We start from the raw sequence: 12,695 nt of genomic DNA, 5'->3' as shown, positions 1-12,695 counted from the left end.
GGAAGCTTCACCAGAACATTATTGTGCCTGTTCTTGTTTTAACACACTGAACCAATAAATGAAAGCTGACAAAGGAGGTGGTGAAGAGGCATGCTCTTTGATCGCACAGTGTGCTATCTAAGTGACGAGCCCAGTTCAGGGGCAATAGAGTGCCATTCTTGTTTGTTTGAAAAATAAATCGTCTTCATAACAAGTATATACGAGAAATACAAACTAGTAAATAGCTTTCTTTCATTGTGTTTCATAGTGTTGTCCAGTCTACACATGCACTGTGTGGTCAGGTCTATACATTGGTAGTGTCGTCAAGTTAATATATTCTTTGTACAAAGCACTGATTGCCCTCATGTGGCTTCATTGAACAATAAACCCTTCAAGTATTTGCGGGGCTGTTTTACATCGCCCAGCCTCTCAGTGCCCAGTGCAGCAGGACCTTAGATTGTTCATAAGGCCGTAAGTTATAGGAGCAGGTTAAGGCCATTCGGCCCACCATTCGATCATGGCGATCTATCTTCCCCTCTTAACCCCGCTCCACTGCCTTCTCCCCATAACCCCTGACACCTGGACGAAACAAGAATCTATCTATCTGAACAATGGAGGTCCCAGTGTAGAGGGTCCGCCATGAGCGGGGGAGGACAATGGAGGTCCCAGCATGGAGGGGCCATGAGGGGCGGAGATGAACAATGGAGGGACCGCCATGAGGGGGGCAGATGAACAATGGAGGTCCCAGCGTGGAGGGGCCATGAGGGGCGGAGATGAACAATGGAGGGACCGCCATAAGGGGGGGAGATGAACAAAGGAGGGACCGCCATGAGGGGGGGGAGATGAACAGTGGAGGTCCCAGCATGGAGGGACCATCGTGAGGTGGGGGGAGATGAACAATGGAGGTCCCAGCGTGGAGGGACCGCCGTGAGGGGGGAGATGAACAGTGTAGGTCCCAGCGTGGAGGGACCACCGTGAGGGGGGGGAGATGAACAATGTAGGTCCCAGCATGGAGGGACCGCCGTGAGGGGGGGGAGATGAACAATGGAAGGATCGTCGTGAGGGGGGGAGATGAACAATGGAGGTCCCAGCTTGGAGGGACCGCCGTGAGGTGGGGGGAATGAACAAAGGGGGACCTGGAGCAGATACTTTGTAAGCGCCCTTCATGTGGCGACTATTTACATACCTTGTGTATGCAAGCAAAGAACTTCAGTGACTTGCCACATGTGACAATAAAGTCTTCATTCATTCAAATATCCATTGACAATGTGGCAAAGAATCTTACAGATTCACCACCCTCTGACTAAAGAAATTCCCCCTCATCTCCTTCCTAATAGAACATCCTTTTATTCTGAGTCCGAGACTCTCTCACTGGTGGAAACATCCTCTCCACATCCGCTCTGTCCAGGCCTTTCACTATTTGGTAAGTTTCAATAAGGTCCGTCCCCCCACCCCCCCTCCACACAAATGTTTTGTGTTAGCTGCACCAAGCTTCAGCTTGTCCCTTAACATGGAGTGTCCAGGAGGCAGCCTTCAATTACAGATGTCTCATTATACTGGAACTCCAACACGTTTTGGTAAGACCAGGGGTGGTACAGTGGCGCAGCGGTAGAGTTGCTGCCTTACAGCGAATGCAGCGCTGGAGGCCCGGGTTCAATCCTGACTACGGGTGCCGTCTGTACGGAGTTTTTACGTTCTCTCCGTGACCTGCGTGGGTTTTCTCCGAGATCTTCGGTTTCCTCCCATACTCCAAAGACGTACAGGTATATAGGTTAATTGGCTTGGTAAATGTAAAACATTGTTCCTAGTGCGTGTGGGATAGTGTTAATATGCCAGGATCGCTGGTCGGCGCGGACCCGGTGGGCCGAAGGGCCTGTTTCCACGCTGCAAGTCAAAACTAAACTAAAACTGAACTAAAGTGTGTCTTTCACTGAGTTGATGATCTTTAATGTTTGCCTCGGTATGTATCCTTGGGAATAGTCCATAGATCAGAGAGTCCTCTGTTACACAGTTACTTGGGATGACCGTCCACCATTGCATCCTTTTCCAGTTCTTTGTTGCAAGGATGCAGTCCGCAAAGAGGTGAACGATGTCTTGGGGCAATTGCATTGGGAGTAAGACTCAACTTAAGCAGGATGGATCTTCAGAGAGCGCTACTCTCAGTAAGGCAAGCAGAGTCTTCTTTAGTTTAGTTTAGAGATACAGAGTGGAAACAGGCCCTTCAGGCCCACCGTGTCCGCACCGACCAGCGATCCCCGCATATTGACAGTATCCTGCACTTGGGACAATTTTTACATTTGTACCAACCTACAAACCTGTATGTCTTTGGACTGTGGGAGGAAACCAAGGTTCTCTGAGAAAACCCACGCAGGTCCCGGGGAGAACATACAAACTCCCTACTGACAAGCACCCGTAGCCAGGATCGAACCTGTGTTTCTGGCGCTGTAAGGCCCCATCCAATGGTGATGAGGCATTCTGCCAAATGGTTTTTCCAGTGTACATGGGAAGTCATCTCACAGGTTCTGCAGGAAAAATTGTTCCAGATATTGGGGGAGTCCAGAACCAGGGGTCATAGTTGAAGAATAAAGTGTAGGAATCAAGGGATATGGGGAAAAAGCAGGAACAGGGCACTGATTTTTGATGATCAGTCATGATCATATTGAGTGGCGGTGCTGGCTCAAAGGGCCGAATGGCCTACTCCGGCGCGTATTTTCTATGTTTCTATGTTCCATTGTGGCCTTCTCTCACAGGGTCTGGGACGTTCTGGGCTGGCCACTGCCTGATAGACTTGTGGTCAATTAAGAATCATTGACCGATTACCCATGCTTCCATGTATAAAGAGGAGAACATAATGCAGCTGTTGGGTTTATACACCAACCGGCCTACTTTATACCAACTGGGAATGGCTTTTTTTACTTTCCAGTTATTTTATAAGCTATTTCAGATTCTCAAATGTGGGAATACCCAAACCACTGGATTATTCCAGTAATTTTATCCCATTTACAAGTAATCATACTCTGAAGTGAACATTACATTCTAAAGTATATTAATCATCATAAATTATAGAAAAAGCAATAAAATCACTGACATCTGTTCAAATATTTATTGCATGCTAATAGTTGGTAAAAATGTGATGAGGTACATTTTATCAGAGTTTTTTTCCGAGTCCTGGACCTCTGTCCCGAAAATGAATGTTAATGCACGTTTCTCCTCTTTCTTTTACAGTGAGTATGTTTTTGAATACATTAACTCCCAAATTCTACGTTGCGCTGACAGGCACTTCATCTTTGATCTCAGGGCTTATTCTGGTAAGTGAGTAGTGTTGTTGTTATTATTATTATGATTAATAATGTGGACATGGTTGTGGGATGGTCAGATATTGAATTGTCCATGCTCGCGAGCCATATTTTCTGTATTTAGTTTAGAGATACAGCGCGGGAACAGGCCCTTCGGCCCACCGGGTCCATTCCGACCAGCGATCCCCGCACAATAACACTATCCTACACACACTAGGGACAATTTTTACATTTACCAAGCCAATTAACCTACAAACCTGTACGTCTTTGGAGTGTGGGAGGAAACCGAAGATCTCTAAGAAAGCCCACACAGGTCACAGGGGGCACGTACAAACTCCATACAGACAGCACCCATAATCAGGATCGAACCCGGGTCTCCGACGCTGCATTCGCTGTAAGGCAGCAACTCTACCGCTGCGCCACCGTGACTGCCACCATTTCTTCTCTTCTACAAGCCCTTGAACATCATTTCTGCCATGGACTTTGTTAGTGAACCATTAGGGTTTATATTATAGAGAAAATCCCTCTCTGGTATATAGAAGATTAAAACATTTAGGTTCACAGTCTTTCTTCATAAGACAACCTCTTCATCCCAGGAATTAACCAGTGAACTTTTACTGCATTGTCCCCAAGTTAATATAGGCCAAGTCAATGGAGATTTTCAAGTCGGAGATTGACATTCTTGATTAGTAAGGGTATTGCAGGATCTGGGGAGATGGCAGGAGAATGGGATTGAGAGGGATAGATAGACCAGCCCTGATTGAATAGCGGAGTAGACCTGTTGGGCCGAATGGCCTAATTCATCCCCTATCACGTATGATCTTATCTCTGAATCACAGCAGTGCGGTCTTGTCCTTATCTGGCGAGGCTCGGTTGGCCATCCGACTTGCTGGTTTACATGAAATGGTCCTTTCAAAGATCGTCAACCTGAAACCTCAGCTTATTTGTAGGATAAAAACTGCAGATGCGGGTTAAAATCGAAGGTAGACACAAAATGCAGGAGTAACTCAGCGGGTCAGGCAGCATCTCCGGAGAGAAGGAATGGGTGACGTTTCGGGTCGAGACCCTTCTTCATTCCGTCTGTCCAGAGATGCTGCCTGACCCGCTGAGTTACTCCAGCATTCTGTGTCTACCTCACCATAGTTTCTCTCTCCATCTGGGCAGTCAGACCTGCTATTCCCTGAACTGTGATTTGTCTCTGATTTCCATCACCTGCAGTATTTTGCTTCTGTTATAGACAATAGACAATAGGTGCAGGAATAGGCCATTCGGCCCTTCGAGCCAGCACCACCATTCAATGTGATCATGGCTGATCATTCTCAATCAGTACCCCGTTCCTGCCTTCTCCCCATACCCCCTGACTCCGCTATCCTTCAGAGCTCTATCTAGCTCTCTCTTGAATGCATTCAGAGAATTGGCCTCCATTGCCTTCTGAGGCAGAGAATTCCACAGATTCACAACTCTCTGAGTGAAAAAGTTTTTCCTCATCTCCGTTCTAAATGGCCTACCCCTTATTCTTAAACTGTGGCCCCTTGTTCTGGACTCCCCCAATATTGGGAACATGTATCCTGCCTCTAACGTGTCCAACCCCTTAATAATCTTATACGTTTCGATAAGATCCCCTCTCATCCTTCTAAATTCCAGTGTATACAAGCCTAGTCGCTCCAGTCTTTCAACATACGACAGTCCCGCCATTCCGGGAATTAACCTAGTAAACCTACGCTGCACGCCCTCAATAGCAAGAATGTGCCCTGCTCTTCAATTCCAACAGACACAATGTCCTCAATGAGAGAAATTCATTGTGTTTAGGTTGAAGTTTGGATATTGTGTTTGTGCTGACTTCAGCTGTGTCTCTCTTGCTTTAGTTCTTGTTAATCTTATTTCAGGGGCATGCAACATCATCACTGACGATGTCTTGTCGGGATGGGTTTTATTTGGGAAGTGGGTGAGAATATGACGTTGCAGAATTACAGTGCTTGTTTTCTCTATTAACCAGAAAATGATTTTTATTTAAAAGATAACTTGAGCCAACAAGTAGTAGAAGAAAATAACTGCAGATGCTGGTACAAATCAAAGGTATTTATTCACAAAATGCTGGAGTAACTCAGCAGGTCAGGCAGCATCAGTCTGAAGAAGGGTCTCGACCCGAAACGTCACCCATTCCTTCTCTCCCGAGATGCTGCCTGACCTGCTGAGTTACTCCAGCATTTTGTGAATAAATACCTTCGACTTGAGCCAACAGATGATTTGCCTTCTGGAGTTTAGAGTTTTGTACTGGGAGAGTTATCGGCCAATTCTATACTGAACTTGCATGTCACTGCACTGGGCGAGGAGTGCGTAATATATCTGTCGAAGGCTCGTCTTTCTATTTTGTGTTTCTTAACCCAAAGACATTGAGATACTTCAGAGATGAATAGATAAACCCATTTTGCATTCCATTCAGAGGCAGTAATGTAAGTTTCCAGGCTGTAGCACACATGCGGCAGTGGAGGATAAGCACAGTGCAAATTAGTTGTTTGCCCTGGGAAGAAGGGGCACTGGGAATCGGTCATGTCCAGCACTAATAAGGCAAAGGCTTCATTCTCACTATCAGTGGGTTCGAGCGGAGAGCAGTGTCATCTGGCAGATTTAGCAATTTGTGTAGGAAAGAAAACTCCAGGTGCTGGTTTAAATCGAAGGTAGACACAACATGCTGGAGTAACTCAGCAGGTCAGGCAGCATCTCTGGAGAGAAGGAATGGGTGACGTTTCGGGTCGAGACCCTTCTTCAGACTGATGTCAGGGGAGGGGGCGGGACGCCCCCTCCCCTGACATCAGTCTGAAGAAGGGTCTCAACCCGAAACGTCACCCATTCCTTCTCTCCAGAGATTTAGCAATTTGTTGCCTCCACAGGTGGATTATATTGTGTGTGGTTTCCTTTATGTAATTCACCACCGCCACACCGATGGGCCTTTTTGATTTACACAGGAACTGTCCAGAAAATGCCCATGAATCTTTTTTGCTGCAGATACCGTACAAATTCTTTCAAAATCAATTTTTAAAAGTCCGTTCCCTTGCGCAGTCCAACTCTGTCGTAAAGTCTAGCAATAGTCACGGTGAACGTGCATCCTTGACCCACCCCGCAACCCAACAAAACTCAGGCAACACCATCGATTATCAATGCTGAGTTTAAATTTGGTATTTGCTTTCAGATGAATTGAATATATTATGGCAGCAAATGTATCAGGTTGTTACACCATTCCCAAGGGATCACACTAACAAATTAAAGGATATTAGACCAAGTGAACCCGTTGGGCCCAAACCTCTCCTGCATTGGTGCAGCACCCTCTCCCTCCCCCCTCCCCACTCTCCCCTCCCCCCTCCCCCTCTCCCTCAGCTCCCCCTCTCCTTTCCCCTCTCCCTCCCCCTCTCCCTCCCCCTCTCCCTCCCCCTCTCCCTCCCCCTCTCCTTCTCCTCTCCTTCCCCTCTCCCTCCCCCTCCCCTCTCCCTCCCCCTCCCTTCCCCCCTCCTCCCTCCCTCCCCCCTCCCTCCCTAGGAGATAGATTTAAATTTTAAAATGTGATTAACTTTTAAAATATAACACCGATTTCAATGAAACTTCTTCCATTAGCACCAAAGGGACGACGGTGAGTAAGGTGGGCCTAAAATTGTTGCGCTATCGTGTACCGTTTTGGCTGTAGTTCTGGAACAAACAAACAAACAAACAAACAAGAGTTTTAGTATATAGATAACAAATATTTCTTCATCAGTGTGCACAAGTTTAATAAGTCAATAAAGAGCTACAGATGCTCCTCGACTTACGATGCTTCGACCTACGATATCTTGACTTTACGATGGTCCAAAAGCTGGGCAACGTCAGTGAGCCTCAGCTTGCTTCCGGTCACATGGTCAGGTGTATTAAACGCATTTTCGACGTACGATATTTTCGGTTTACGATGGGTTTGAGCGGGTGGGAGAATTTCCACTACATTCAACGCTCCAAATTAAAATTGTACTCTTAACGAATTTTACGTTTTATTTGAGACACTCAATAAAGAACAAACAGGGGAAGGATTGAATAGGAATGCAGGTGCTCCTCGACTTACGATGGGGTTACGTTCTGATAAACCCATCGTAAACCGAAAATATCGTACGTCGAAAATGGTACAGTCACAGAGGATGGACTAGCATCACCCATTCCTTCTCTCCAGAGATGCTGCCTGTTCGCTGAGTTACTCCAACATTTTGTGTTTGCCTATCTAGTGAGGATGTTAGGCTTGCTAATTTGATCAATGACGATGAAGAAATAAAATTCTTGAAACTAATGTCCCAGTGTGATAATTCAAAATTCAAGGTTTTCCACCAGGAAGAAATAGCAACATTTATAAAATTCCTTTCACGTGTCAGGATGTCTTTAAGCTAATTGCAAACTTCCAAACGTGTAGCCATGTTGTAAGTTAGGGAAATGCAGCAAAACTCAGAAAATGGCTGAGAGCACTACACACATCAAAGATTAGGAGACCAGACAACACTGAAGTACTGTAGCACTGAAGACCAGAACTAGTCCTGGTTGTAGCCGATTTATTCAGGTAATTTTACAGCACTGGCTTCTACCCGGGAATGTGGACAATTGTCCTATTCTCAAAAGGGAGAATGAATCCACTCTGGTTAATTATTGTTCAATCAGACTATTCACAGTAATTGGCAAAGTGCTGGAAGATTCTGCTGACTGTCCTATCAAGCAGATAGTGGTTCTTCAAGAAGCCAAAGATGGTAGAACAACACTTGATTGCAACACATCGGACACCATCACGCTGAGTACGGGGGCCCCACAAGGATGTGTGCTAAGCCCCCTGCTCTTCACCTTGCTGACCCACCACTGCACACCCACCCACAGCTCCAACCACTTCGTCAAGTTTGCGGACGACACAACCGTGGTGGGTCTCATCAGCAATAACGACGAGACCCACTACAGGAAGGAGGTGAACCAGCTGGCCGCGTGGTGCACAGACAACAATCTCTTCCTGAATGTGGAGAAAACAAAGGAGATTGTTGTCGACTTCAGGAGAACGCACACCCAACACCCCCACCCACTGACCATCAATGGTGCTTGCTGTGGAGCAGGTGAGCAGCACCAAATTCCTGGGGGTGAACATCACCGAGGATCTCTCCTGGAGCAACAACACCACGTCCATCGCCAAGAAAGACCAGCAGCGCCTCTACTTCCTCCGCAAACTGAAGAGAACGGGAGACCCCACACCCATCATGTACACTTTTTACCGAGGCGCCATCGAGAGCATCCTCAGCAGCTGCATCACTGCGGTTCGGAAGCTGCACAGCCTCCAGCCACAAGACCCTGCAGCGCATAGTGAACACTGCTGAGAGGATCACTGGCGCCTCACTCCCAACACTCCTGGTCCTTTACACCACCCGCCTCACCCGCAAAGCATTGAGCATTGTGGGTGACCCCTCCCACCCCTCCAACAGCCTCTTCACCCTCCTGCCTTCAGGGAGAAGGTTTCGCAGCCTGAGGTCGAGCACCACCCGACTAAAGAACAGTTTTTTCCACCAGGCTGTCAGGATGCTGAACTCTCTCCCCTCCCTCCCTCCTCTCTCCCCTGCCCCCATTGGACCTGGACTTTAACACCCCACACACACGCACATCCAGCACCAGACACTGTTTTTAACGCTGCTATGGACAGGCTTTGCACTACTGTTCATTATTTTTTATTGTAATATATTCATCTTCATCTTTTTTTCATTGAAGTGACTATATTTTATTAAACTGTATACATTGATTGTTGTTTGCTGTGCCTTTTTAATTTTAACTTAATTTAATGCACTTTATTCCTCGGGATTGTGGGAAACGGTATTTCTATTTTCTGTCTGTGTAAACTAACTGAAAATTGACAATAAAGTTGACTTTGACTTTATATTCGCATAAAGTGCCAGACAATGAGCATTTCCAACAAGAATGAACCTGCTTCTTTCAGTGAATGGAATTACCATTGTTGAATGCCCCCACGTTACGTTTTGAGGATCACTATTGATCGGAAACTAACTGGGCCATCCATGATAACATTGTGTCTACAAAGACATGGAGGCTGTGCATCCTGTGATAAATGAGTGGAAAGCCTTCCACTTTCTACAGTGAGGTAGCTGATAGAACGGCTGCCTTACAATCCCGGAAACCTGGGTTTGATTTAGATCTTGGGTGCTGCCTGTATGGAGTTTGCACATTCTCCCTGTGACTGCGTGAATTCCCCCAAGTGCTCCGCTTTCCTCCCACATCCCAAACACATGCGGGTTTGTCGCTTAATTGGCTTCTGTGAAACCAATGGGATGACATACAACATGTGTGAATGTGTAATGGGTGGTTGGTGTGGATTTGGTGGGCCAAAGGGCCATGTGGTGCCATGCTGCAATTCTAAACTAAACTCAGTAATTGATGTCATTCTCTCCACTTACTTGTGTGGGTGGAAGCCCCAACAGCTCTGAAGGGCATTGACGTGATCCAATTTAAGGCATTGCACATGATAAGCATCCCGAACCCCACACAAACCATTCACTGCCTCCACCACTAGTGCACTTGAACTACAGTGTGTACCATCTACAACATGCACTGCAGGTCTGAGCGAGGTTACTGCAGCCTCACCTCCACACCCCCGGCCTCTACCACTAGTGCATGAACAGCAGTATGTGCCATCTACAACATGCACTACAGGTGTGAGCGTGGTTACTGCAGCCTCACCTCCACACCCCCGGCCTCTACCACTAGTGCATGAACTGCAGTATGTGCCATCTACAACATGCACTACAGGTGTGAGCGTGGTTACTGCAGCAGCACCTCCAAACCCCCCGGCCTCTACCACTGCAAAAAGACATGACCGTCAGGCGCATGGAAACACCACCACCTAAATCTTCACCTCTATCTTGCCAACTATCCTGACTTGGAAACACAATCTTTGTTTCTTCGTCTTTGCTGGGTCTAAATCCTGGAACTCGTCCCTTGATACGATGATTGATGAGAGTATCTTCATCAGGTAGACGTCAGTAGTTCCAGATGGTCAGCATCTTCCCAGAGGATATTAGGGATGGGCAATAAAATGTCCGCCTTGCCAATGACACTCACACTGGAAAGTGAAGGACGAGCTGACCGGACTGGTCTATAGAGGTCCCTGTGGTTATGAATGATTCTGATCGAGGATACGTGAAGACAATGTTTCAAGCCAAGAAATGGAGGCCATGTCATTCGCAGTGTCCACACTGGCATTACCTGGAATGTATTTAAAATGTTGAACTCGCTGCCACGAGGAGTGATTGAAACAAATCGCACAGATACATGAGAGGGGGCTGGGAGGATGTGTTGATGGAGATCGATGAAGATTGGAGGGAGAATGCTTGTGTGGTGTACCAACAATATGTCAACAGATTGGATTGAATGCTCTTTGGTTTGTGCTTTGACTAATGTGTAAAGTTGTTAGAATTACTAAAAATATGAAACCCATTCATTCAACCCACTGGGTAATCAAAAGGAACATTGAGCTTCTTTTTATTTCACTGAATGCTTTCAAAATATACCTCATACAGTCTCCAGAAAGAAAGGAACCATTTCCATTTTAACTGGTGTGCGAGGTTAGGGGGAGAAGGCAGGAGAATGGGGTTAGGAGGGAGAGATAGATCAGCCATGATTGAATGGTGGAGTAGACTTGATGGGCCGAATGGCCTGATTCTGCTTCGATAATTTATGACCTAATGGCCTTATTTATAAGTACAATTTAAAGAACTGCTGCGTTGAATTTAATATTTGCATGGATTTTAATGTGAGGCATTTGCTTTAGGTCGACTCCCATAACATCATTAACGCTATACCAAGTTTTCAGATGGAGTCAATGCATTTATCTTATTTTCTGCTCCACAGATATTTGAATGGTGGTATTTTCGAAAGTATGGAACGTCATTTATTGAGCAAGTTTCAGTGAGCCACCTTCGACCATTACTCGGTGGTGTTGACAACACCGCACCAAGCACTTCCACCTCGAATAATGGAGATACTGACTCCAACAGGCAAAGTGTATCAGGTAACCAACAGCAACAGAAAGTGGCATTTCAATGCGACTACCTTCTGCTTTTTAAATCTTCAGATTAAAACATACTTTGCTTGTAAATGACTGTTTAGCAATGGAAGCCCTGGCGGTCAAGGTCAAGCCCAATGTGTTGCCTACATGAGGTGTATCTGGGAACATGCTGACCCTCAGAGACGAGGTCACCATCGGTTCTCTGCTCAACTGCTGTCAAAAATGCGTGTTCATTGTTCAGTTTATTGCCACGTGTACCGAGATACAGTTAAAAGCTTTTGTTGTGCGCTAATCAGTCAGCGGAAAGACACTACATGATTACAATCGAACCATCCACAGTGTACGGAAACATGATAAAGGGAATAACGTGAATAACATTTAGTGCAAGATAAAGTCCGATCAAAGATAGTCCGATGGTAGACACAAAATGCTGGAGTAACTCAGCGGGTCACACAGCATTACAGGAGAGAAGGAATGGGTGACGTTTCGGGTCGAGACCCTTTGGTCTGAAGAAGGGTCTCAACCTGAAACGTCCCCCATTCCTTCTCTCCTGAGATGCTGCCTGACCCGCTGAGTTACTCCAGCATTTTGTGTCTACCTTCGATTTGAACCAGCATCTGTAGTTATTTTCCTACAAAGATAGACCGATGGTCTCCAATGATGTAGATAGTAGTTCAGGACTGCTCTCTGGTTGTGGTGGGATGGAGTTGTGCCATCTATGGTTTGTCTCAATGTAACTAACTTGTGACCTTGCAAAAGGTCTTTATAGTTAAAGTCAAGAAACTCACAAAGAAGAACAGGGTAGTTGCGGGCTCCGAATATTCTTTCTTTCCTTGTGCCATTAAAGGAGCAGATGAATGTCTTTAATTTCTTCCCCTGTTTTGAAACTTGGCCACAAGAAGGAACAGTTTAACATCTGTAAGCAAATATACAATGTTGGAAAGACTCTTCAATCCACAGCTTTTAAACCTGCACGCTCATAAACTCAGAGGATGCAGTGTAAGTCACAGCTGCTTATACATGTCCTGAAACATGCCAGTGAATAAGTACTGAAAGATTGACTACAGGATAATATACATTTTACGAACCGTGCCCTGAAAATCCAGTTTCCCATGGCGTGCACTTTGGGCAATACTGACAGTGAAATGGTTTCAGAATGGCGTCCAAAGTTTGCACACGTTTGTGGAACCAGACTGAAGTGGTTGTTTACAGCCCACTTGATGTACACTGACCGATCAGCAAAAAACATTATGACCACTGACAGGCGAAGTGAATAACATTGATTATCTTGTTACAATGACACCTGTCGAGGGGTGGGATATATTAGGCAGCAAGTGAACAGTCAGTTCTTGAAGTTGATGTGT

The 12,695-nt window shown here is 46.0% G+C and overlaps 1 protein-coding gene across 7 annotated transcripts in view; it reads left to right on the top strand.

The window, feature by feature from the left end:
- LOC144603738 (suppressor of tumorigenicity 7 protein homolog) overlaps nucleotides 1-12,695 on the top strand; it is a 196,153-nt gene that overhangs the window by 125,279 nt on the left and 58,179 nt on the right. For all 7 annotated transcript variants that reach the window (XM_078417435.1, XM_078417437.1, XM_078417433.1 and 4 more), the window contains exons 2-3: nucleotides 3,205-3,287; nucleotides 11,175-11,334. In XM_078417435.1, the coding sequence (XP_078273561.1) occupies nucleotides 3,210-3,287; nucleotides 11,175-11,334 (238 nt within the window). In that variant the 5' untranslated portion in view covers nucleotides 3,205-3,209. The remainder of the gene's footprint in view (nucleotides 1-3,204; nucleotides 3,288-11,174; nucleotides 11,335-12,695) is intronic.

This window comes from Rhinoraja longicauda, chromosome 20 (genome assembly GCF_053455715.1).
Source record: "Rhinoraja longicauda isolate Sanriku21f chromosome 20, sRhiLon1.1, whole genome shotgun sequence".
In the NCBI taxonomy this organism is placed as follows: Eukaryota; Metazoa; Chordata; class Chondrichthyes; order Rajiformes; family Arhynchobatidae; genus Rhinoraja; species Rhinoraja longicauda.
Note: the sequence above shows the minus strand (reverse complement) of the source record. Positions and strands in the feature narration are given on the sequence as shown.